The sequence below is a fragment of the Esox lucius genome, chromosome 19 (assembly GCF_011004845.1).
Source record: "Esox lucius isolate fEsoLuc1 chromosome 19, fEsoLuc1.pri, whole genome shotgun sequence".
NCBI lineage: Eukaryota > Metazoa > Chordata > Actinopteri > Esociformes > Esocidae > Esox > Esox lucius.
In genome coordinates, this window is record NC_047587.1 from 6,709,260 (window position 1) to 6,734,024 (window position 24,765).

A 24,765-nucleotide genomic window follows, 5' to 3' on the forward strand; every position below is an offset into this window, starting at 1 on the left:
AAAGAAATTAGTCTATTTGTGCTTCTTCTTTTGAATCACTTTATTTCTTTTTTTTTTTGCAAAGGTACAAACAATAGTAAAATTGCATTGCCTGAAATGCGCCAGGTTTGAATGCACAGACAGTAGGAAATATAAATAGTCACAAAAATGTGTCCTTCAACAGATGATACCATCGCTAGGTGCCTAAGACCCAGACTCTTGAATATACACACACCACAGCTTCATTTTATTTATCAATTAGAACTATGCATTATACAAACAAATGCCTGTTACTGTAAAAAATACATTTAAAGCATTAAAAACCTTCAGTCATTCCAAAGTCAAACTGAAAAAAGGGGCTTTTGACAAAAGAAAATAAAGAAGCTGTAGTATCCAATTAGCATTAGAAAAATATTTGACAGATTGCTGTGACACATGTTAATCATCAGCATTAAAATAGCAAAGCTCTTGAAGGGATAGTTTGGGATTTGTGACAGATACATTGTTATGCTCTCTATATATCTCTATGGACCGATGGGGGCAATAGGACAAGGTTTTTTTAGGAGCATTAAACAGTAGCATTAACTGATTCATAAAAATGTATTACTAGGTATAACTTTATACGACCATACTATGACCAACCCACAAGCTTTAGCTGTTTTCCAGCAGAGCTGGGTTTTACCATCCAAGGGTAACCAGCAACTGTGGCAAGCTACGCACGTTATCTTCAACTTCCATTAAACTGCGCGCAGACACAAACAAATGGCATTGAGAAGTTCATCGGAGTCCGGGCCAGTAGGAAAGAATCCATAATCCTGAACTATCCCCTCATAAGATTTTGTTGAGCTGTGCTAAGTGACTTCCAGGTAAATAAAAAGTCCTGGATGGAATTTAAGGTTTACAGAAGAAAATGATAGGAATGGTGCTCAATACGACAACACTTGTCATCTTCATTTCATTAGCATTGTTGATTAGCCTGAGTGAGTGTATGAGAGAGCCAGCTCCCTGTGTTTTGTGATAAGGTTGAGTCTTAATGATACTTGATGTATATTGTTAAATGGCTATTGGTAATTAGATACTCTGTGTATTAGTGGAGGCGAGTCCATGTATGAACAATAGAACAGAATATCAGAGTTGGCTCACTGATAAGAAGTTACAAATAATAATCTTCTGATGTTTCCTATACTGCCATTATACCTACCAGACATGCTAGTCAGTAATACTGCAATACGTATAAAAAAAAAAGGTGCACTTGATTTAGTTTGGTGCATTAAAATGGGACTATTTCATTAGTCCATTTTGAACCATGCAAACTAAACTGAGCGCAGCTCAAATATTTGAAAGTATTGAATCCAGATCTGAAATAAGTATTTATGGATATGGGTTGTGTTTTAAATGGAGGCATCACAGTCCTCTCAGTACATTTAATCTGACATCTATCTCAAACATTCCCTATAGTGTGTGTTGAATTAAAAAAAACTTAATAATGTGATGTTTTTCTCTAACTCAGAACATGTCCACTACCTAAAATGCAAACACTACCTTTCATTTTGAAAGTTCCTTCCTTCACAGAAAGGTCAGTGGAAATTTTCATCTGGAGAGCATAGAACCTGACCAGGTGACCAAACAATCCTACTGACAATCCAGTCCATGCTATGCAATTGGCTAAAATGCAAGAAGCCTGACATGAATCTTTTGTTTGAGAATGACAACAGACTGGGGACAGTGACTCAGAAAGGCACCTGTTCAGGTACAGTACATAGTAGGAGTCATGGTTACAAACCAGCATTGTGTGCCTGTATGCCAGCTTCCAGGCTCTCAGCGTTACGAAGCATTCAGCTATTGAACGAGACTAGACATGTAAAAACAAGTGAAAGAGTAGCGCCAGCATCGTGTCGTTCTGAAGGGGCCACATAATCAGTGGGCAACGTTGGGGTGGGCGCTGGGTAGCTTGGCATTAGGTTACAAAAGGGGACAGACATATGATGGTGTATTACGGGAATGAGTGTGTATGCGCAGAGTGTAGAGTTAGGAGACGAAGGGGAGATTTAACCTGTCACATATTCCTAACGGGCAGAGTACAGAGTTATCCCTACTTTAGGGTCCTTACAGAGCAGTATGGATTTGCAACGGGCCGAGTACTGGACCCTGGGGGACTCCACTACTTCAGGAGAGCCTTATAGAGCAGTAGGGACCTGGACGAGGCCCTCTCCTGCTCCAGGCAGAAGATAAAGTCCCTGAGGTTGACTCGAGTGATCCGCTGTCGGAGTTGTTGGCGGGAGGAGGAAGCTGTGGAAGAGCCGGCCCCTGAACCCGAAGCAACCTGGGGAAAAGGCACATTATTAAAGTAGGGTCCTTTTTCAGGTAGTTTTGGTGATTTTAAACATCTGTATTGGAAATATGTATGTAAGTACTATAATAAGTAGGCTCAAGCAAATTTGAATAAAGGGAACAAAATAAGTGGTCTTTTGAACTAGAGCATGGCGGCCCCAACCCTGGTCCGGGGGGACCTTCCATCCTGTAGGTTTTCGCTACCACTGTAATTCACCACACTTGATTCTTATAATTAGCTGAATAAGGAGTTAAGCCAGGTTAGTCACAACCGGGGTTGGGGAGTAAACCTAAAATAGATCACCAGGAACAGGATTGGGCAGCCCTGAACTAGACAAGTGTCAAGCACACTCGTTACTAAGCTACCACAGCCCAGGCTTGTGCGTACATCACCAGAGCCTGGGGGGGGGGTGGCCACACCCTTACCCTACAGCTACCGCGCACACTGAAAGACACCCCCCACCCTCCCTATTTTGAGACTGTTCCAACATACCTTAAGCACAATATCTTATACCAACTTAAAACAAGACATTAATGTGATACCAAACAGCATATCCAGAGTTGATCCATTGTGTCGCGCACGACTCTGAAATGTCCTGAGGCTTGTTTGATGAGCTGAGGACATTCCTATTATGAACTCAGTGATATGTGCCTAACCCTATAATCCTGTGGTGTATGGAAAAACCTCCCCATCTACGGTTCTGTGTCTTAACAATAGTGGACATCAAAAGGAAACCATGGACGTCAAGAAGAACCATGTTCCTCCACAAAAGTGTATTTTGTTTTCATGTAATGATTGTTCTGTTGCCCACTGTTAGTTTCATATTTTATAAAGAGTATAGCACTATATTCCACTTCTCTGTACTGACAGCCTGAGGGGAGAGCTGACACTAGAGGATAGGAATGAGGCTCCAGGTCCATACAGGAACACAATCACAGTATTATAAAAGTTTAACAGCCTGCAGGTGTAGTAACCTTTACACACACACACACACACACACACACACACACACACACGCACGCACGCACACACACCAAATACTTTGTGCCAAAAAGGCGAATGAACCATGGGAAGTTTCTGTCTGCCTCCTCCTCCACATCATAAGGCTGCCCATGACCACTGACCTCTACTTCACTGGCTGGCTAACCCTTAACGTTTGCCATCTGAAGACCACATACTGTCACAGTCTGTGAACGTGGCCCTGAATATCAGTACTGATAACCAAGGCTAGCTCAAACTCACGCACTCTCTGACACACACCACGCACAACCAGGCACACCCTTGTGAAGATGGGCGGACAAATTATCGTCCACCCATCTTCCCTAACCCTAACCTTACATCTATGCCTAAACATAACAGTGTCCCTAAATCTAATCAGTTATAGGGATGGAAGATAATTCAACAAACATTGTTCGTTTATAAAAAATTTTCAATAATAAAAATAACGTCACCTAAACACTAGGGGTGAGAAAACACATTTGTCAACATTTCGACAAGGATGGCATTTATTGACAAGTTCGAAAGTTACACAAAAAAATCCGTACTACCGATTGACTCACTTGGCGGCAATAATGACGGGTTATTTCTTATAGAGTAAACAAATCTGGCTAATGGCCAAGTACAGGAAATTGTCGCGGCTAGCGTATGCATACCTGTGCATTCCAGCAACATCTGTAACCTACCAGTTAAAGGGATTTCTCGGTTGCGGGCCTGATTGTCAACAGACAACGTAGGCCTGCTCGTCTACTCCCGAAGCATGTGGATATGCACATTTTTGTAAAAAAGAATAAATCATAATAATATGGATATTACCTAATGATTCTTTACATTTCTGTTAAGATCTTGCATCTATGGATGCGGAATACAGATTTTGTTTGGTTTTTGTTCATTAATTTTATATAATCTATTCCTGTTAAGCTTGCTTCCAAGGATATTTTATATTCACTGGAATGCATCATTATGTTTGTTTGATTTAATGAAGACTATAACGTAACTCTGTTAGTTCACATATGTTAGTCTACATAGTGTAGTTTCGTTTGGAAAGTATAGTTTTAAATCTAATACATTTTGTATTTTGTTGTTATGGCCAGAACATTGACACAAAGTCATTAGCTAATTTAAGGGAATTCATACATATCTCTGCACTGATTCATGGGAGAAAAAACACATTTTTACAAAGTTTATAGTTAAATGGAAAAGCTTGTAACAATCATTTGAAATAAATCACTTGAATGACATTTATACATCTATCAATAAAGGCAACGATAACAAACTTTGTCATCAAGTGAAAAGATGAGAGAATCGTGGAATCTACCAGAAATAATTAATAAATGTAGTTACTCTCAATAGATTCAAACTCAGGACTTCAAATGAGAGGCACTGTCTAATCACTACGCCACGGTATTACACGTTTCAGCAATCGCTAGACTCCATTGAGGATTGTTAAACTGACTAACGTTTCTTATTAAGTTTACCTCCACCACAAATAGGCTCTATAAACTGTGTGGCTTTTGCCACTGGCCGTTTTAACAGCTTATTAGCCAGTAATAGGCTTACTAGTATCAACTAACCTCCTAGGAATAATCATAAGAATTGAGCAATTGCTAGCGAGACTGAAGATGAACTTTTCCACGCCAGAAACAGTCGCAATATAACCGTATACAGTTTCAGTTAAGGCTTACCATAAAGTAACTACTGTATGTTGTAGCCAGCAAATGTGTTTGTCTATCCTGACCCAAAATGCATGCACGGATGTGTACTTCGAAAATCCACCAGAAACAGTCGCAATATAACCGTAAACTGTTTTATTTCAGGCTTACAATAGTGTAGTTACTGGAGGTTTTAGCCAGCAAAGTATTCGTCTATACAGAACAATTCATAATGCGTACATCGCTTCGCGTGCGAGCAGATACGAACTCGGGACCTACAGTTCCCAGGTCCGCTTCTCTAACCACAACGCTATTTAACAAGGTATACTCACTCACTCAGTCAGTGAGAGACATTTGCTCTTCTTGGCCGGCTCCACTTATGCGTTGCGGCAAAAAAAAGGGCTAATCAGATTGAAAACCTTGTCTCAGAGTAGATGTCTCTTTGTAACTAATCTGCCCTCAGGTTTGGAGCTACAGCCCCAGCAGGTCCCTTAGGTTTCGTCTGCAGGCAACCAGCCCCCTAAGGCCATTTGGATATTAATGATGAGGAACGACTAACAAAGAAGTCAGACAACCTTTCAAAATGTCCAACTCATTAACTACGGTAGAAAATAAACAACCCAGTCTACATTGTGGACATGCTAACCACCAATCTAACAAATGGACTGACCATAGTTCAGCATACCGCACATATCTCATAAACTAGCTAACTTCTTAGCAAACAAAGCTAGACGGTTTGAGGGACTAGCGTGCCTAGCTCACTACCTGTCTAGCTCACCAGCTGGTTAGAATTCGAGCCGTTCGTGTAGACTAGCACATCACCATCCCTTTCACTCTGCATCTGGCGAAGTTCATTATTACCCCCTGACACGCTCCCTCCTGAAAATGTTCCCACCGAATAGCAGTCTCCCGAGCCACCCCCCCCCCCCCCACCCCGCGCGCAGAGCCTGTTGTCTGGGATCGCTGGGGGCGCACCTCGGGGCTGGGTGTGGGAGGGGCTGCTGGGGCGGGAGTGACTGGGAGCCCTGGGCCGTTTTTCCTCCCCCCCCAGGCTCATTTCTGTAGAGCTGAAATCTATGGCCACCCTCAGGGGGCGAAAGGAGGGGGCAGAGTGGTGCAGACACACCCACAACAAGCCCAGAGGCACACGCTGACCCCCTTCACTCAACTCTGGTCACATTCACTCTGTTCTCCGCTGGGTTGGGAGGAGGGGGGTGTGTGTGTGTGTGTGTGTGTGTGTGTATGTGTGTGTATGTGTGTGTGTGTGTGTGTGTGTGTATGTGTGAGTGTGTGTATATGTGTGTGAGTGTGTGCGCACACATGACAGACGTGTACTGTAGATTGTGGCTTCCGGAACTTGGTTCATTTGTGGCCTACCAACAGAGTTGTTTTGACCCACGAAAACACATACATGGACTATTTTTTTTTTAAGAAGATGAGATAACATTTTAAGATTAAAAAAAGTAAATAAAGGATTTACAGTACCCGTAATCTTTAAAACATTTAGCTGAATTTAAATAATTTCTTCTGGTGAACAATTTTAAGAGATTTGACTGTATAATTAGGGAAGTATTTGTAACTCAGTTCGTCCATAAAAGAGCTCAGCTGGTGGGTGTGGCAATGGGCTGAATACATCCGTGCCCTGGGCAAGAACATTTTACACCATCATCTTGACAGTGGAGAGAAAATGCTGCAGTTTTAAAGCAAATTGTCTGCAACTGTATATATTTAGTCATAAAGCTGAGGAAAATAATTCCAGTAATTTCCTGTAACACTAGTACAGTACAGGCTAATTCAGTGTTGGTATGCTCAAACATTATAAACTGAATTGGAGCTTAAATGTTTTGCTTTTTTGGTAATTTGGAAGGCACATTTCTTTGTTTGTTTGGGAACCCCTGTTGTAAATTGAAAGAAGCCATGCCCACTTGCCCTTAAAGATAAATTAAAAGCTACGGATATAAAATCACTGAAGAAAGAGGATATCTTCTTTCAATATAAACACATTGGTAAACGTATAATATATAAACACCTCCACATTTCAGAACCTTACCTCTGCGCCCGATGTAGAGCTTCCTGGCGAGTCCATCTTGCGTTTCTTGCGGGGACCAATGGCAGCCAAGGCAGTGAGGTTAGCCTCCCGCTGCCGAATCTGGGCCTGCTCTGCCTGCTGCATCTGAAAACAGAAAGACAGGGCCATACACAATTATACCCTGCTGTCATTTTTAACATCCGGTCCATTGGCGGCGTAATAACTGCATGAGAGCAAGTTTTCACCTGCAAAAGGGCTTTATTTTGGATCAGAACATGGCTATAGTGCCTTTCATCAGTATTCAAACCCAGGACGAAATCTGTAATTTTAAGGAATTACAAAAGTGTACACTGACATTTTGCCCGTTTTATATATTTAAATTTTAAAACATGTTAGGTATGGTAATGTGACGTTTTGGGAAATATTTGAAAGAAAAAAAGTGAAATGTGTTGCTCACTATAATATTTAACCCCCACATATTAATATTGAGTAGAGGTACGTTTTGCTGTAATAACAGCTTTAAGTTGTGTGGTAAGCATGTATTAGATTTGCACACAGAGTCGATGTGTTTCGACCCATTAGTCTAGGCAGATTTTCTCCAGGTAGTTCAGTGTGGTTGGACGTAGCTTGTGGACCGCAATTTCAAAATAGTGCCAAAGATTCTCAGTGGTATTGAGATCAGGACGTGACGGGCCCATTGTAAGAGATCCTTGAGCCAGTGCAAGACTGCTTTGGCATTGTACTTGGGATCGATATCCAGCTGAAAGGTGAATTTCCGGCTAAGTCTCAGTTTTTAGTACACTGAAGCAGATTCTCTTGCAGTATTTCCCTGTATTTGGCTCCATAAATTCTTCCTTTAAATTTTAAGCCCAGTACCTGATGAGGAGAATCACTCCCACAGCATGCTGCTTCCACACTATGTCCCTATAGGCAAGGTGCGTGCTTATGCATATAGCAGTGGAAGGTGGGTACCACAAAAAGCTTGTTGTTTTGGCCAAAATGCTCCATCTTGCGTCCATCACAGCTGGATCCCTCTCATGCTTTCAGATGGTAATTTTTGAGTAGCTGCTTCTTTCTGACCACCTGATTATTGATCCAGTGGTTCTCACTGGGATACCCAGACACTTGGATATTATTTGTGTTCTGTAGAACGGTCTTTGGCCTTTCCTTCAAATTCAAAGCCGGACCAATGACCCTTCAGTGGGGTTTTATCCAGAAAATTCTACATCAGCTTTACGGGTTTACAGGTGGAGGCCATTGGTAAAGAATATTATGGCAATTTATTTTGTGTAAACTGCAGCATTTTAAAATAAAATATCAACCAGAACGGAAATTGTCAACGTTCTGCTAATACTTCTTAGGTACTTTAAATGTTTGTTATTCAGAAAATTAAAGAATTGGTCAGGGGTTTGATTACTTTTCCAATAATATTATTAAGCTATTATTATCATCATCATCATCATCATCATCATCATCAGGCATGAACAGACCATTCTGCAGCAGTCCCACTCACAAAACAGCCACCCACTCCCAAGGAGAGTGAAGAGAGATGAAGAGACTGGAGACAGAATTAAAGTTACCACTGACATCCTCATTAAGACACTATAATGCTAATTGAAAGAGAAGTGCTGCACATGACACGCGAACACACGCACGCTCACACACCAATGCACGCACGCGCGCTCGCACAAAATGTGGTAGAGTGAACTGTGACCCTGGAGCCATGTCTAACAGTCTGAAGTAGGCTTGTGCAAGCGTGTGTGCGCATGTGTGTGTGTGTGTGTGTATACAGAACAGGACAAATACCAGCGCCCCCTTATATTAGAAGGGGGCGTTGTATCTTCAGGCGTTATGAACACACAAGGCAGAGAGGGGAACTCTGTAAGCCAACGGCGCCTCGGGTCAAGACCCTGTCTGAGTGATGAAGTGGTAGAGGCAGAACCAGGTTAGGCCTCACTACACATCCTGTGAACTAGTCTCCATCACACGCCTAGAGGGCCCAAGCACTGCTGGCCTCACTGATCGAATGGACAAGAATCCAGAGAAGAAACACAAACGATTCAGTAGATCAACATACTGATTAGGCGACAATCCAGTTGTCTTAGTGCAGGTGGGCTGGAACAAAACCCTGCATTTCCTGAAGCAGTTCAGGACCAGGGTTGCTTAACACAGCATAATGAATAGGATGAGTCACCTTGCCAGCCTACTACTGGATCGACATCCTAATAACGTCCCGATCAGGGCTTCACGGCGCTCATCTTTATGGATAATACCTTTCCGACATCGTGATAACGGAGTAGGTTTGTTGGTGTGTGATGCCATTACCTCCTTCGCTTTGGCCTTCAACCGCGCTTGCTCCGGGTCCTCCTGTCTGGCTCGACTCTGTGGTGAAAGAGAGGGGTACAAGGGAGCCGTAAGAAGGAGATTGTGTGGACCGAACAGGGAGTGTGAGAAACAGAGACAGACCGGTTAGAAGAGCAGAGACAGCGGGGGGGGTGGACACTTTATCATGAGAGGTACAGCATGCAATTGACATTAGACCCACACACATCATTTATAAAAGGTGAGAATCCAGCACTTCTCTTGGTGTATTGGTCATACACCAGACTTCCCCGCCCAGGGGGCCTGGCTGCTTACAGGGTTACAGCCCATATCAACTAAGCCAACGGCCTGTCCACACGACAGTGTTAATATGGCCGTGGGGTTCCCCTGTCATCAGTACACAGCGGAACAGAAATCATTCTCTCGGGGATATCATCTCCATAACACGCTGAGGTAATCGGAGAACCGCACACGCCCGTTGTATGCGTGAGCCTTGTGGAGGTCTAACGATGTTTGCAGATGACCATCTGAGTGTGTCCAAACGCTACTTGTTTTGTGTCGCATATTAGGCGCCCATAAACACACGCACACACGCACACACGCACACACGCACACACGCACACACGCACACACGCACACACGCACACACGCACACACGCACACACGCACACACGCACACACGCACACACGCACACACGCACACAGCAACTCAACTATTAACAGCCATCTACATTTCTGTAGTTAAACACATCATTAGGGCTAATGCACTTTTTCTTAAAGCAGTAAGCCACAAGGAGCTAACAAGGGCTAGACTGGACAAGCCCTGAGACTTGCTATATTGGCAATCCTCCGCTAACTCCTGAGGTGACTTTTTGTAATCATCAACCAGTCAGCAACGCAGTCAGAACGGTAAAAAGTAGTCCTGTCATACGCGTGATATACAATCTCATATACCACAGTTCCACCCGCAGATCCACCCGCAGAGCACGGGATCTAGCATCACAATAACTTCCTGTACCGGAGAGCTTACCCATCCTCGCCTCGCCAGACTTCTCACAAACAATTTATTTCGGCCCTTAACTTAAACACCTGATGCAATAGGCCAATGTCATGGTAGTGGTGGACCGAGCAAACCAGGTTTGTCATTTTCACGGGGGACCATAAATGTCACAGGTCTGGTGTTGTTCAAGGAGAGGGAGGTACGGGTGGCTTTACTGTCCTGTAGGTACCTTGGCAGCCTTGAGTAGGACCTCTCTCTCCTGCTCGTCCTTCCTTTGTTTCTCCATCCTGTCCAGCTGCTCAAAAAAACGGAGCTGGGCTCTGACGTCTGTAGACGGCTCATACCACACCTCATCCTGCAGAGAGGGAACGGTCAGAGAAGAGAGAGAGAGGGAACGGTCAGAGAAGAGAGAGAGAGGGAACGGCCAGAGAAGAGAGAGAAAGAGAGAGAGAAAGAGAGAGAGAGACTTAATATCTCATAACGGTGAATTACTAACTCACGACTGATACATTGACTTGGGCTAGCCGGTGCGTGCTGAGGACTTAAGCAACAAAGAAAGATTAGGATTCAGTATGAGGAGTAATAATACAATTGAACGATTGCAAAATATGTACAAAATTTCTTTTTAAAGAAAAAGCTCATACAAAAAATACTTTCAGTACTGGAAGAAGTGAATGGAATCAAAATTAATAACCTAACGTAAAAAGCCATTGTTCACAGAGAGCTGCCCAGGCATCAGAGGGATCTCATTGTTGAAAGATCTTAGTCAATCATTTCCAAAGCATTAGATATACCATGGAACACAGTGAAGACAGTCATCATCAAGCGGAGAAAATATGGCACAACACAGACATTACCAAGAACTGGAAGTCCCTCCAAAATTGATGAAAAGACGAGAAGAAAACTGGTCAGGGAGGCTTCCAAGAGGCCTACAGCAACATTAAAAGAACTGCTGGAATTTCTGGCAAGTACTGGCTGTGTGCTACATGTGACAACAATCTCCCATATTCTTCATATGAATGGGCTATGGGGTAGGGTGGCAAGATGGAAGCCTTTTCTTACAAAGAAAAACATTCAAGCCCGGCTGAAGTTTGCAAAAATAAACATCAAGTCCCCCAAAAGCATGTGGGAAAATGTGTTATGGTTGAACTTTTTAGCCATAATTTGTATGTTTGTTTGGCGCTAAAACAACACTGCACATCACCCAAAGAACAGTGAAGCATGGTGGTGGCAGCATCATGCTTGGGGGCTGTTTTCATCAGCTGGAACTGGGGCCTTGGTCATGGTGGAGGGTTATTATGTACAGTTCCAAATACCAGGCAATTCTGGCACAAAACCTTCAGGTGTCTGTTCGAAAGCTGAAGAGCAAGTTCACCTTTCAGCAAGCCAACGACCCAAAGCACACATCCAAATCCACAAAAGAATGGCTTCACCAGAAGATTAACGTTTTGGAATGGCCCAGCCAGAGCATCTGTGGGGTGATCTGAAGAGGGCTGTGCACAGGAGATGTCCTCGCAATCTGACAGATTTGGAGCACTTTTGCAAAGAAAAGTGGGCAAATATTGCCACGTCAAGATGTGCCATGCTAATAGACTCCTACCCAAAAAGACGTGCTGTAATAAAATCAAAAAGTGCTTCAACAAAATATTAGTTTAAGGGTGCAACCAGAACACTTATGCAACCAGAACAAGTATTTAATAGACTGCCGATTTTGCAGGTTTTCCCAATTACAAAGCATGTAGAAGTCTGTAATTTTTATTTCAGAAAAGCAGAACTTAATATTTGGTACAAAAACCTTTGTTTGCAATTACAGAGATCATACATTTCCTGTAGTTCTTGACCAAGTTTGCACACACTGCAGCAGGGATTTTGGCCCACTCCTCCATACAGAGCTTCTCCAGATCCTTTGGCAAACTTCAGATGGGCCTTGACATGCGCTGGTTTGAGCAGGGGGACCTTGCACGCGCTGCAGGATTTTAATCCATAACGGCGTAGGTTGTTACTAATGGTTTTCTTTGAGACTGTGGTCCCAGCTCTCTTCAGGTCATTGACCAGGTCCTGCCATGTAGTTCTGGGCTGATCCCTAACCTTCCTCACGATCATTGATGCCCCACCAGGTGAGATCTTGCATGGAGCCCCAGACCGAGGGAGATTGACCATCATCTTGAACTTCTTCCATTTTCAAATAATTGCGCCAACAGTTGTTGCCTTCTCACCAAGCTGCTTGCCTATTGTCCTGTAGCCCATCCCAACCTTGTGCAGGTCTACAATTTTATCCCTGATGTCCTTACACAGCTCTCTGGTCTTGGCCATTGTGGAGATGTTGGAGTCTGTTTGATTGAGTGTGTGGACAGGTGTCTTTTATACAGGTAACGAGTTCAAACAGTTAATACAGGTAATGAGTGGAGAACAGGAGGGCTTCTTAAAGAAAAACTAACAGGTCTGTGAGAGCCAGAATTCTTTCTGGTTGGTAGGTGATCAAATACTTATGCAAAAATAAAATGCAAATTCATTATTTAAAAATCATACAATGTGATTTTCTGGATTTTTCTTTTAGATTCCGTCTCTCACAGTTGAAGTGTACCTATGATAAAAAATTACAGACCTCTACATGCTTTGTAAGTAGGAAAACCTGCAAAATCGGCAGTGTATCAAATACCCCCACTGTAGGTCACATTAAAGTTGGAAAAAGTTCTGACATGATTTATCTCTTTATTCTTTTGCATCACAAGAACCAGACATTGTGTGTAGACTTTATATCCACTGTATGCTTTGTTAAGTGCAAGCGAGAGGAATGTGTTGGTTGCCGGTGTAGTTCTTTCCATCGCAATATAACCATGAAGTTTTACTTTAGGCTTACTATAAAGCTACTGAAGCTTGTAGCCAGCAATTTTTCAGTCTACCCTGACCAAATCCTAATGCCTAATTTGTTTTGTCCGTGGCAAGGATCGAATGCCAGGTCATCTAGGTGGCGGTCCGCGCCTCTAACTCTACACTATTTAACAATGGATAGACACTCACTCAAAGACGTTCGCTCTTCTTGGCCGCCTCTGCTTATGCGGTCCGGCAAAAAAATTGAAATGGATAGTCATCATTTAATTAATATTGATGTATCATGCAAGATTAACAAGGAAGCGTCTTTCGGTAAGTTGATGTTTGTCAGCATCGTATATGAAAAAAACGTCACCCGGTTGATCCGAAAATGACAGCATGACTGTCTTAAAAAAAACAAAACAACCAAACCATTTCTTACGGTGAACCTGGCAATCAAAAAGCATAAAGATGGAGATTGATGCGCATCAGTGAACCGTTGCGTCCCTAGTAGCCAGGTCGCTACTTTCCCTGCTCTTACCTTGCCCCCGTCGGTGCGGTGCTGGGCGATAACGGACACTTTCTCCAGCATTGATCTCAGCCTGGCCTGGGTAGCGTGGGAGATGTAGTTCACTGCTTCAGCTGGGATCTCAGTCACCCCAAATTTCTTGGCTGATGGGACAGACGTTAGCGCTGGTTAAGTATTAGCGACACAATAAAAGGTGAATGTGCCAATAAAACATTTGAGGCCTTTCAGCTAGGTCATGAGAGCGGACAGACTTCATCTGACAAGACATACCGGTCTCCATGATGCGTTTGTGCAGAAGGCCTGGCGGGAGAAAGGCCTCGTCCTTACAGGAGCGGATCTTGGTCCCCACAAGCTCAGAGTTAGTGGCCATGATCCGGGCATTCTCCTCGTTTAGGTTAACCCCCGCCATGGACGCCACGTCGTTGATGTCATCGTCATCTCTAAAGACATCATTGCACACAGATACAATGGTGTTCATATAATTCAAGACGTTTTTATTTTACCAGACGTGTCCATTAACAATCAACTCTTATTTACAATAACAGCCTGGCAAGAGAAAATCTGCATTCTTAATCGAATACAAGGTCTGGTATACTGTTGATTAAACAGACGGTCAAAAACTAACTCTTTTCATTTTTATCAATGTTGCACGTGTGTTCCAGGGGTTTGAGCAGCTCCCTCTGGTGCCCAAACACTGCAGGAGCAAGGGACCCAACACACTGCTCTTTCAGGAAAAAATTAAAATTTGACTATTGTCTCAAAACAATAAAGCATAATAATGTCTGAAAATGTGTATATAAAAAAACATAATACTCAAATTAAAATTAGGGGAAAAAAGAAAGGAGGTGTAAACCTGTAGTATTATTGATCAATATTATTTGTTTGTGGATTCCTGAGAATGTAAATTAGCTGCCAGATAATTTTTATTGCATATTTATTGATTTGAGTTCACCAAAAAAAGCTAAACATAAGTATGGTAATCAATATTACCATGTCTGTTTCAAATCAATTTCTAAAATAATTTCAAACTATTAACACAAAGTAACAGAAGATGATTTGGCTTTAGCATGTTTCTTAACACCACTGTGTCCAAATGTGTGAAATGCTGCCATCCTGTGGTTGATCTGTGACCATGCATCACAGAATAGTAACAGTATTTAAACGCCATGTCCTTAAAATAAAGAATGCATGAGTTCAGATGACCACATACGACACTAGTTTTCATCTGCAAACCAGGATGTACCCTACCTGAACGTCCCCCCTCCAGGCTCATTCAGCTTCTTCTGATTGGCAGAGGCCTGGGCTCCAATGCCAACTGGAGTTCTGCCTGCAATAATAGTAGGTGCTCTCGCAACTGCGCCTAACCAAAAAAGACATATCATGAAAAGCTGTTCAACAGCATGGTGATAAAACAGTTCTCTGTTCACAGGAAGACCATTTGATATTTTCGCCAATGAGGCCTGTTATTAACATCCTAGACACTGATAAACTTGTGCATAATGTGGGCAGTTTCAATCTAGCATTTGCGCAATCGGCAACTATAATTAGCACAATAAAAATAGTTTCTGCCTATAGGGAACTTAAGTAGACGCATCTGGAATAACACCTGTTGACTACATTTCTTAATTCCAGCCCTGCTGATACAGCAGCGAAACAATGTTTTTCACCTGAAAAATCCATCTGGGATGCAAAAGACACCAATACAGAACTGAATTGGGAACATTAGCACAGTTTCTGGGCCTCATTCATATTTTCTAATTGTTGATGATGATGACTACACACCCCTGTCTACACAAGTCTACACACCCCTGTTAAAATGCCAGGTTTTTGTGAAGTAAAAGAATGAGAAAGATAAATCATGTCAGAACCTTTTCCACTTTTAATGTGACATATAATGTGAACAATTCAATTGAAAAACAAACTAAAATCTTCAAGGGTGGGGGGGGTGAAAAATAAAAACCTTACAATAACCTGGTTGCATAGGTGTGCACACCCTTAAACTAAAACTTTGTTGAAGCACCTTTTGATTTTACTGCAGCACTCAGTCTTTTTGGGTAGGGGTCAATTAGCATGGCACATCTTGACGTTGCAATATTTGTCCACTCTTCTTTGCAAAAGTGCTCCAAATCTGTGCACACTTATGCAACCAGGTTATTGGGAGTTTAAAATTTTTCCCCCTCAAAGATTTCAGTTTGTTTTTCAATTTAATTGTTCACGTTATAGGTCCCATTAAAAAGTGGAAAAAGTTCTGACATGATTTATCTTTGTCTCATTCTTTTACATCACAAGAACCTGGCATTTTAACAGGGGTGTGTAGACTTTTTATATCCACTGTACGTAGTAATCAGCGTTGAAAACTGGTGTCCGCCCGGGATCCATCACCGTTAATAGACAGCCTGGGAGAGCTGAGGGAGATATGCACTGACAGTACCTTGTGGCCGTACAGTCGGAGTGATAACCATTGGCATGCGGATCTGGGCCCCCTGGACCCCTGGTCTTCTCACGCCCTGGTGGTGGTGGGGGTACAGAGAGCTATTTAGAGCATGGAACATGAAGACGAACAATGGAAATCACAGTAGCTAGTGAGCCAAGTGGCACATTGCCGAGAAAACAGAACACAGTGAATAGAAGAGGCCACAACATGTGTGTTCTTCTATGTGGACTGTACATATACCTAAACCTAGAACAGACTGTGCATAGACCTAAACCTTGAACAGCCTATACATAGACCTAAACCTAGAACAGACTGTGCACAGACCTAAACCTAGAACAGACTGTGCACATACCTAAACCTAGAACAGACTGTGCACATACCTAAACCTAGAACAGACTGTGCATAGACCTAAACCTAGAACAGACTGTGCATAGACCTAAACCTAGAACAGACTGTGCATAGACCTAAACCTAGAACCGAATATGCACAGACCTAAACCTAGAAGACTGTGCACAGACCTAAACCTAGAACAGCCAATGCATAGACCTAAACCTAGAACAGCCAATGAATAGACCTAAACCTAGAACAGACTATGCATAGACCTAAACCTAGAACAGACTATGCATAGACCTAAACCTAGAACAGACTATGCATAGACCTAAACCTAGAACAGCCTCAGGTCAATCCCTCAAGGCCAAGAAGGGTATCAGTGGACAGTGCAAAGCTTCTCTCCAGTCTGCAGAACGTGATTCCCAGAAGGGTCATACCAGGCCAGGGGTGGGTGTCCGGGCGATGCCCATGGCCGGGCTGACGATGGTGGGGAGCCGGGCCCTGATGGTGGTGGCGGCGGCGTTGGATGCGGCCAGGGCGGAGGCGGTGGTGGAAGCCAGCAGAGACTGCTGGTTGTTGAGCAGTGAGAGCCGCAGGGCGGGGAGGCTTTTCTGAACCCGAGGGAAACACATCGGGAATTACGTATTTTATGTCGGTGACAAAACACTTTATTCAGAATTGTTATTAGTACACAACAAGCTTGCCGTGAACATTAGTGCCACAACGTATGCTCTTATTGTTGTGTTGTAACGCCAATTAATTTACAACACTGTTTCCAAAAAAGTTGGAACGCTGAGTAAAATGCTAAAAAAATTGAACGCAGTGAAATTCAAATTATCTTACCCCTTTATTTAAATTGAATAGTACAAAGACAACATATCAAACATATAGAACCAGAGAAAAGTTATTGTTTTTGGAAATAGATATGCCCATTTTCAATTTGATGCCAGGATCACGTTTGCACCCCCATACCATCACAGATGCTGGCTTTTGAACTGTGTGCTGATAACAAGCCGGATTGTCCTTATCCTTTTTAGCCCGGAGGATGCGGCGTGTATGATTCCTTAAAATTATTTCTAATTTTTATTTATCAGACCACAGGACATTTTTCCACTTCGACTCAGTCCATCAATAACGAGCTCGGGCCCAGAACAGCATTTCTGGATCTTGTTTATATCCGGTTTCTTTGTCTGGTAGAGTTTAACATGTGTGGATGCAGCGACATACTGTTTTCACAGACTGTGGTTTTCGGAAGTGTTCTTGTGCCCATGCAGTGATGTCCACTACAGAATCGTGTCTGTTTTAATCATGTCCATCTTTACTTTTGAAAGACTCATTCTCTCTGGGATGCTCTTTTTATACCCAATCATCTTACTGACCTGTTGCCAATTGACCGAATTAGTTGTGTGATATTCCACCTCCAGCTTAGGTTTTTAAGCATTACACAACTTTTCCAATCTTTTGTTGCCCCTGTCCCAGCTTTTTTTAAACATATTGCTGGCATCAAATTCAAAGTGGGAATTTAAAATGGAGGCCATATAAGATGTTTCAGTTTCAACATTTGTTACGTTGTCTTTGTACAATTCTCTATTAAATATAGCGTTTAAATGATTTGCACAACTTTTTTTATTTCCATTTTACACTGACTTTTTTGGGAAACAGGGTTGTAGTTGTAATATCACATAAGCTATTTTATTAATTACATTTCAATTGCATAACAAGTGTGAGCTGAGGTTCTCCATGTGAGGAGTTGAGGGGCATGAGTTCCAAACAAACCTTGAGGAAGGGGATGAGGTACGGCTGTGGAGAGGACTTCAGCTCTGCTTGTAGACGTGTGGTGAACTCCTCAGGCTCAATCTTGGCATCCTGATGGAAGCAGGTGGCCATCAAGTGTGAAAACAAGAAAAAAAAAACTGTGACGAAACTAAGAATTACAATGAAATGTCATAGTGCATTCCACTCCCTCTATACATTTTTTTAAAAACAATAAAATGACATAAACCCCCCCCCCCCCCCCCCCACCCCCAAAAAAGAACTAAAACTCTAAGAGTCCTGACTCACAAGAAGATCTTGCACAAGGGCCTTGACGTTCCTGGATGTGTCTGGAGATGGGGAGTTGTGAGACGCCAACTTGATCAGGGTGGCCAGGAAGTTCTTGCACTTCTTCACATTCTCTTGCATTTCCTAACAGAGAGGAAGATGGCTCATTCAAAATTAAAGGGACCACAACTATTACCACACTAAATCACATTTAATTTTAGGTTCATTTAATAATTGCTGAACACTTTAGAGTAAGTAAAATGTTTCTCTCAGAGGGGAAACAGTCCAATCCAAAAACGTTAAACATATTTATGTAAAGTAAAACCAGAGCAAGGAGCATATACCAATAGTATCATGCTTTTTGCATCCCGTGGAAAAATACTCTGAGAAAATATAATGCTGTGAGGAATTCTGTGCTGATTATCTGAAATATTAGGTTACAAAGTTAATTTATTTGTACGTGTATGTGCAATTTATGTTCGAGAAAGGCCCCACTCAATGATTCCGAAAAGAAATAATTTGTATTGGCAGAATGTGCACTGTTCAAAAAAAATTATACAAGAACACAATCATCAAAGTCTAACAGCAAGTCAATTAATCTGTCCAGTTAGAAAGCATAAGTGATTATGAATGAATGTCACCTGTTTTGGTGCAAATGAAAGTGACAACAGGTGCATTGGAGAGGCATCCACTTATCCTTCCTAACTGATTCTTCCCTAATTTTGTGTTTTGCTAGTGTCCTTGTCACTACTGGTAGTATGAGGCGGTACCTGCAGCCCATTCAGGTTGCACAGGTAGTCCAGCTCCTCCAGGATGGCACATCCATACGTGCCATCGCAAGAAGGTTTGCTGTGTCTCTCAGTACAGTCTCAAGAGCATGGAGGAGATACCAGGAAAAGGGCCATTACACGAGAAGAACTGGACAGGGCCGTAGAAGGGCATCAACCCAGCAGCAGGACCAGTATCTGCTCCTTTGTGTGAGGAGGAACAAGAGGAGCACTGCCAGAGCCCTACCAAATGACCTCCAGTGGGCTACTGGCGTGCATGTTTCTGAACAAACTGTCAGAAACAGAATCCATGACAGTGGCACGAGGGCCCAACATCCTCTAGAGGGACCTGTGCTCACAGTCCAGCACAGTGCAGTTCGAATGGCATTCGCCAGAGAACACCAGAAGATCCCCCAGGACACCAACCGCCGTCTCATCAGGAGCACGCCCAGATGTTGTCAGGAGTGCATACAGGCACGTGGGGGCCATACACACTACTGAGTTACATTATGGGTTGCCCTGATGAAAAAGTTGGAACAGCCTGTGATTTCAATTGTTCACTTTGATTTTCGGTGTGACTTTGAAACCACCCCTCAATCGGTCTGAGATTTTGGTTTCCACTGACCGTTGTTGTGTCGTTTTATCCTTAACAAATTGCACAATGTACACTAAAGATTTTGATCTTTAATATATCTCCTTCATCGAGACCCGATATGTGATTTAAGTGTTCCCTCAAATTGTTTTGAGCAGTGTATTTAATACTACCAAACTCAAACATACCCAATCAAAACATTACCAGCACGTCATTTTCACCTGACAATCATGGTTTTGGGAGACCACGCCCTGTTTAAGTCTAGAAAAGTGTCATTAACAAAGCCCCACCGTTTCAATACAAAGTAACAACTGACAGACCTGGGAGACTGGGGGCGTTCCAGTGGTAGGGGTTGTGGAGGCACTGGCAGCTGCAGTGTTTAGTGTTATGGTGGGCCGTACAGCACCGGGCTTGGAGAGGGCCTGGCCTCCCGTGATCACTGTCTGAGCTTTCTGAGGGGTGCTCATCTTCACTGACACAGAGGCACCCGCTGGGGCCACTGTTAAGGCCTTCTGGAACGAATGACAACAGAAACATAAATAACAGACATTGCATTTTTGACTGCAACTCTTACTCTACTGTAGTGGAAACCAAATGAATGTTACACTACAGAGAGGGGAGGGACAATCACAACTGTTACTACAAGACAACACAAAGCAAAGGGAAAACCACAACTATTACTACAAGACCACACAAAGTAAAGAAACAATCCCAATTATCACTACAAGGCAACATGGAGTAAAGGGACAATAACAACTATTACTACAAGACAACACAAAGTAAAGAAACAATCCCAATTATCACTACAAGGCAACATGGAGTAAAGGGACAATAACAACTATTACTACAAGACAACACAAAGTAAAGAAACAATCCCAATTATCACTACAAGGCAACATGGAGTAAAGGGACAATAACAACTATTACTACAAGACAACACAAAGGGGCAATAACAACCATTACAACAAGACAACACAAAGTAAAGGGGCAATAACAACCATTACTACAAGACAACACAAAGTAAAGGGGCAATAACAACCATTACTACAAGACAACACAAAGTAAAGGGGCAATAACAACCATTACTACAAGACAACACAAAGTAAAGGGGCAATAACAACCATTACTACAAGACAACACAAAGTAAAGGGGCAATAACAACCATTACTACGAGACAACACAAAGTAAAGGGACAGTCACAACTATTACTACAAGATAAGACAACACAAAGTAAAGGGACAGTCACAACTATTACTACAAGACAAGACAACACAAAGTAAAAGGACAGTCACAACTATTACTACAAGACAAGACAACACAAAGTAAAGGGACAGTCACAACTATTACTACAAGACAAGACAACACAAAGTAAAGGGACAGTCACAACTATTACTACAAGACAACACAAAGTAAAGGGACAGTCACAACTATTACTACAAGAAAACACAAAGTAAAGGGACAGTCACAACTATTACTACAAGACAACACAAAGTAAAGGGACAGTCACAACTATTACTACAAGACAACACAAAGTAAAGGGACAGTCACAACTATTACTACAAGACAAAACAATGTGAAGGGACAGTCACAACTATTACTACAAGACAACACAAAGTAAAGGGACAGTCACAACTATTACTACAAGACAACACAAAGTAAAGGGACAGTCACAACTATTACTACAAGACAACACAAAGTAAAGGGACAGTCACAACTATTACTACAAGACAACACAATGCGAAGGGACAGTCACAACTTTTACTACAACACAGCAGGGCTTCACCATTAATCGAATTCTAATCGAAGGTGTAGTAGTTTAACCGGAAACCTCCTCAGTATTTGGTCCCCAGAAATTGCCAGTCAACGGTCAAAGAAGAAACCAAATGTAAACAAGATCCAGAACCGCCGCCACCTTCTCTGGGCCTGAGCTCATTTAAGACAGACTGTGTCGAAGTGGAAAACTGCCCTGTCGTCTGACGAATCCAAAGGCCTTTGCATTGAATGAATATATGCAACAACGTTTTAAAAACAGATTGTGCCTTGAAATCGGTTATATGTGTTACAATCTTAACTGCAATATTTGGCGAAAAAGAAAACAAAAATATATATATTGCTATTCACAATGTTATCAGAATTGTGCTGCCCTACCAGGAGACTGACAACAGGCCTACCAGGAGACTGACAACAGGCCTACCAGGAGACTGACAACAGGCCTACCAGGAGACTGACAACAGGCCTACCAGGAGACTGACAACAGGCCTACCAGGAGACTGACAACAGGCCTACCAGGAGACTGACAACAGGCCTACCAGGAGACTGACAACAGGCCTACCAGGAGACTGACAACAGGCCTACTAGGACATAAATAACTATCACTACGACACCACAGGCCTGGGGGACAGATAGTGATCACCTGTATAGCAGGACCGGTGGGAGAAGGAGACTGCACCATCCTGGCCTGGACAGGAGACGCCAGACGAACAGCCTGGGCTGTACCTGGGGCCTGCAAAGAACAGGGGAAGCAACGGGTCAGAGGTGCCTAGAATGATGCCAGTTATTATGGATATCATGAGAGAAATAAAAACATCAGGACACCCCTTAAATACCTGGACAGACCTTCCTTTGCAAAAGATGTTAGCCTAGGCCTTTCACCAAAGGTACTTTAAAGACTCAGCAGACAATCAACCAAGTCAATGGTCTCATGAGAGGTGGATGCTGACGACGAGCTCCTTTACAAATATGTACAACATCCTCTCCCAGAGTATTCCTGACCTGAGCAATGTTATGCCAACCCCACAAACGGAGCGACTTCTAGTCAGAAGGAAATTACTTAGTCCACTTAAGAGGGAAGGGCAGACAAAATTTTACAAGTTACGTAAATCCCCACATTTGATAGAATGCACCCCAGCCCCACTACGGGCAACTTAATCCTAACTCCCCCATTCACTACCTGGCTGGGAGGGCCAACTCTGATGGTGGCTCCAGCGGTAGGGATGGTCGGCCGGGGAGAGATGTTGGAGACTGCAGCCTGGCCTTGTTGGGTCTTGGCTTGGGCCTGGGCAAGAACCTGCTGAGGTACCATCACCAGCTGGCCCGTGTCAGTACGAACCAGCACCATACCTAAGGGAGGAACAGTCAGGTCATACATCCATGTCAACGAGAAGGATTAGTGACTCTCTTTTCAGAGCTGTCTTTTTACACAGGCATCCCGATTACAGGCCAACTGTTTGATCTGATTGGTCAACAGAACACATAGTGAGGGACAAAAGATATGAATGGGTCTGCCAGACTAAATGTAGCCTAAGACGCATATGGAAACTAAACAAAAAAATGCATTAGTGAAATACAGCGACCGCTCTACAGACTACATTAATATTCTTCACTGACTGACTAATGTCTGAAAACATTTAAGTACCGAATAAAGCTTGGGATGTCTGAGTCTAAGTTCAGACACCACGGCCCGTATTCAAAGTGTTTTGGCAGAGTGCGGTCCAAAGCTCAATTCTACCCTGTTAGATGATAATAATAATGAAGAAACCTAAATGAACCCAGCAGGGCGCCTTACCAGGCGGTATGGTAAATCCAGGCGGCAACTGAATGGTAGTCTGTGGTGGCGGTCTGACGGCCAGCTGTGGAGCCACGGTCCGAGTGGGACTCGCCACCAGCCCAGGCCTCTGCTGCTGTACGGAGGTGGCCATCATTGGGGCACCAGGGGGCCGCACCACGGTAACTGTGGGCTGACCGACCCCATTAACCGCCGGCTTCGCCCCGGGTGTGAGAGTGGGACTCACCACACTCTGTGCCTGGCTTATTGGTGAGTTAACAACCACGGGAGAGGGAGAACCTCCAAGCATTACGGACTGGCCAGCAGAGACCGGCTGGTTGGTCGCCACCATTTTAGTGTGCATAAGAGTGCTGCTGTGGTTCATGACCTGAGAGGTGGTTGGTCCTGGGGAACCTCCACCCTGTGTGACCACTGCAGAAACCTTGGGGTCTATTAATCCGTTCTGTGATACATTGGCCATGGGGTTGGGATGCCTTTGTAATGCGATAGTGGGAGTAGCGCCAGCCACAGCTGATTGAGGTACAGGATAGTTTGGCAGAGACGGAGGCTGTGAAGCCATAGACACAATGATATTGGAGTTGCTCGCACTGACAGTACTTATAACAGTGTTGCCGCCTGACCCGACTTGTGGAGCAGCAGCTGGCGAGTTCACCAACTTCACCGCTCCGGTGCTACTGTTAAAACTCTGTAGTCCAGGCGAAGAAGTCCTGATGGATGTTGTTGTTGTTGTGGTTGTGAGGTTTGGATTAGGGGCTGTCACCGCCGATGTGCCGGCTGAACCCAAAACAGTTCCTCTGTTGAAGCTAACGTTAGTTGGCTGAACAGGCAAAGTTACCGATCCTGGTGGTGCGGGGGTAATATTGTGAGATGCAGATCCATGTGTTTGTAAATTGGTACCAGCGTTTATAACGCCGCCAGTTGCGATGGAAGAGGTAGAAGCGGTGATAATCTTATTGGAGATTGCCTGATTCGCACTAGGTTCCTGGTTTAACCCCGCTTTTGGGTGTCCTTGTTGTGGCGGCTCCAGAGACCCCACTTGATCACGCAGTTTCCCTGAGAACTGGCTGACAGTGCCCGTAGATCCTTCTCGTTTGATATCGGAATATGATGTTGGCGAAGTCTTTTGGCTGACAAGTTGCGATTCCAAAGAGCCCACTAAGTCGCTTACAGCTTTTTCGTCTACCTCATTGAAGAGCATGTCCTCCAGTGGGTCGGAGGCTCCCGCCATCTTTGATGATAGACCGTTGTGCAAATCGTATTTTAGAATGTACGCATGCGCGTGGGCTTTGTGGCGGTTTCAAATATAGAAATAGGATTTCAAGAAAAGGACGCTGTTCTATTATGATGACGATTTACGCTGGCTGCTCCTTTCGAGTTTCCATTGCCA

At 43.4% G+C, this 24,765-nt stretch overlaps 1 protein-coding gene across 3 annotated transcripts; it reads right to left on the minus strand.

Moving 5' to 3' along the window:
* Positions 1–25: 25 nt before the first annotated feature.
* Positions 26–24,619, minus strand: LOC105018106 (transcription initiation factor TFIID subunit 4). 3 transcript variants are annotated; one of them, XM_020040598.2, is made up of 15 exons: positions 23,379–24,619; positions 22,764–22,933; positions 22,227–22,316; positions 20,134–20,322; positions 18,476–18,598; positions 18,191–18,280; positions 16,852–17,025; positions 16,082–16,157; positions 14,899–15,010; positions 13,921–14,090; positions 13,663–13,793; positions 10,540–10,665; positions 9,314–9,370; positions 7,010–7,132; positions 26–2,302 (listed from the first exon to the last, which is right to left on the minus strand). In XM_020040598.2, the coding sequence occupies exons 1-15, from the start codon at positions 24,604–24,606 to the stop codon at positions 2,141–2,143; spliced, it is 3,021 nt and encodes a 1,006-aa protein (XP_019896157.1). In that variant the 5' UTR covers positions 24,607–24,619; the 3' UTR covers positions 26–2,140. The 3 variants fall into 3 exon arrangements, with proteins under 3 accessions (XP_019896157.1, XP_010881551.1, XP_019896158.1); XM_010883249.3 differs by having other exon boundaries at positions 20,134–20,325; XM_020040599.2 differs by lacking the exon at positions 20,134–20,322.
* Between the last annotated feature and the right edge of the window lie 146 nt (positions 24,620–24,765).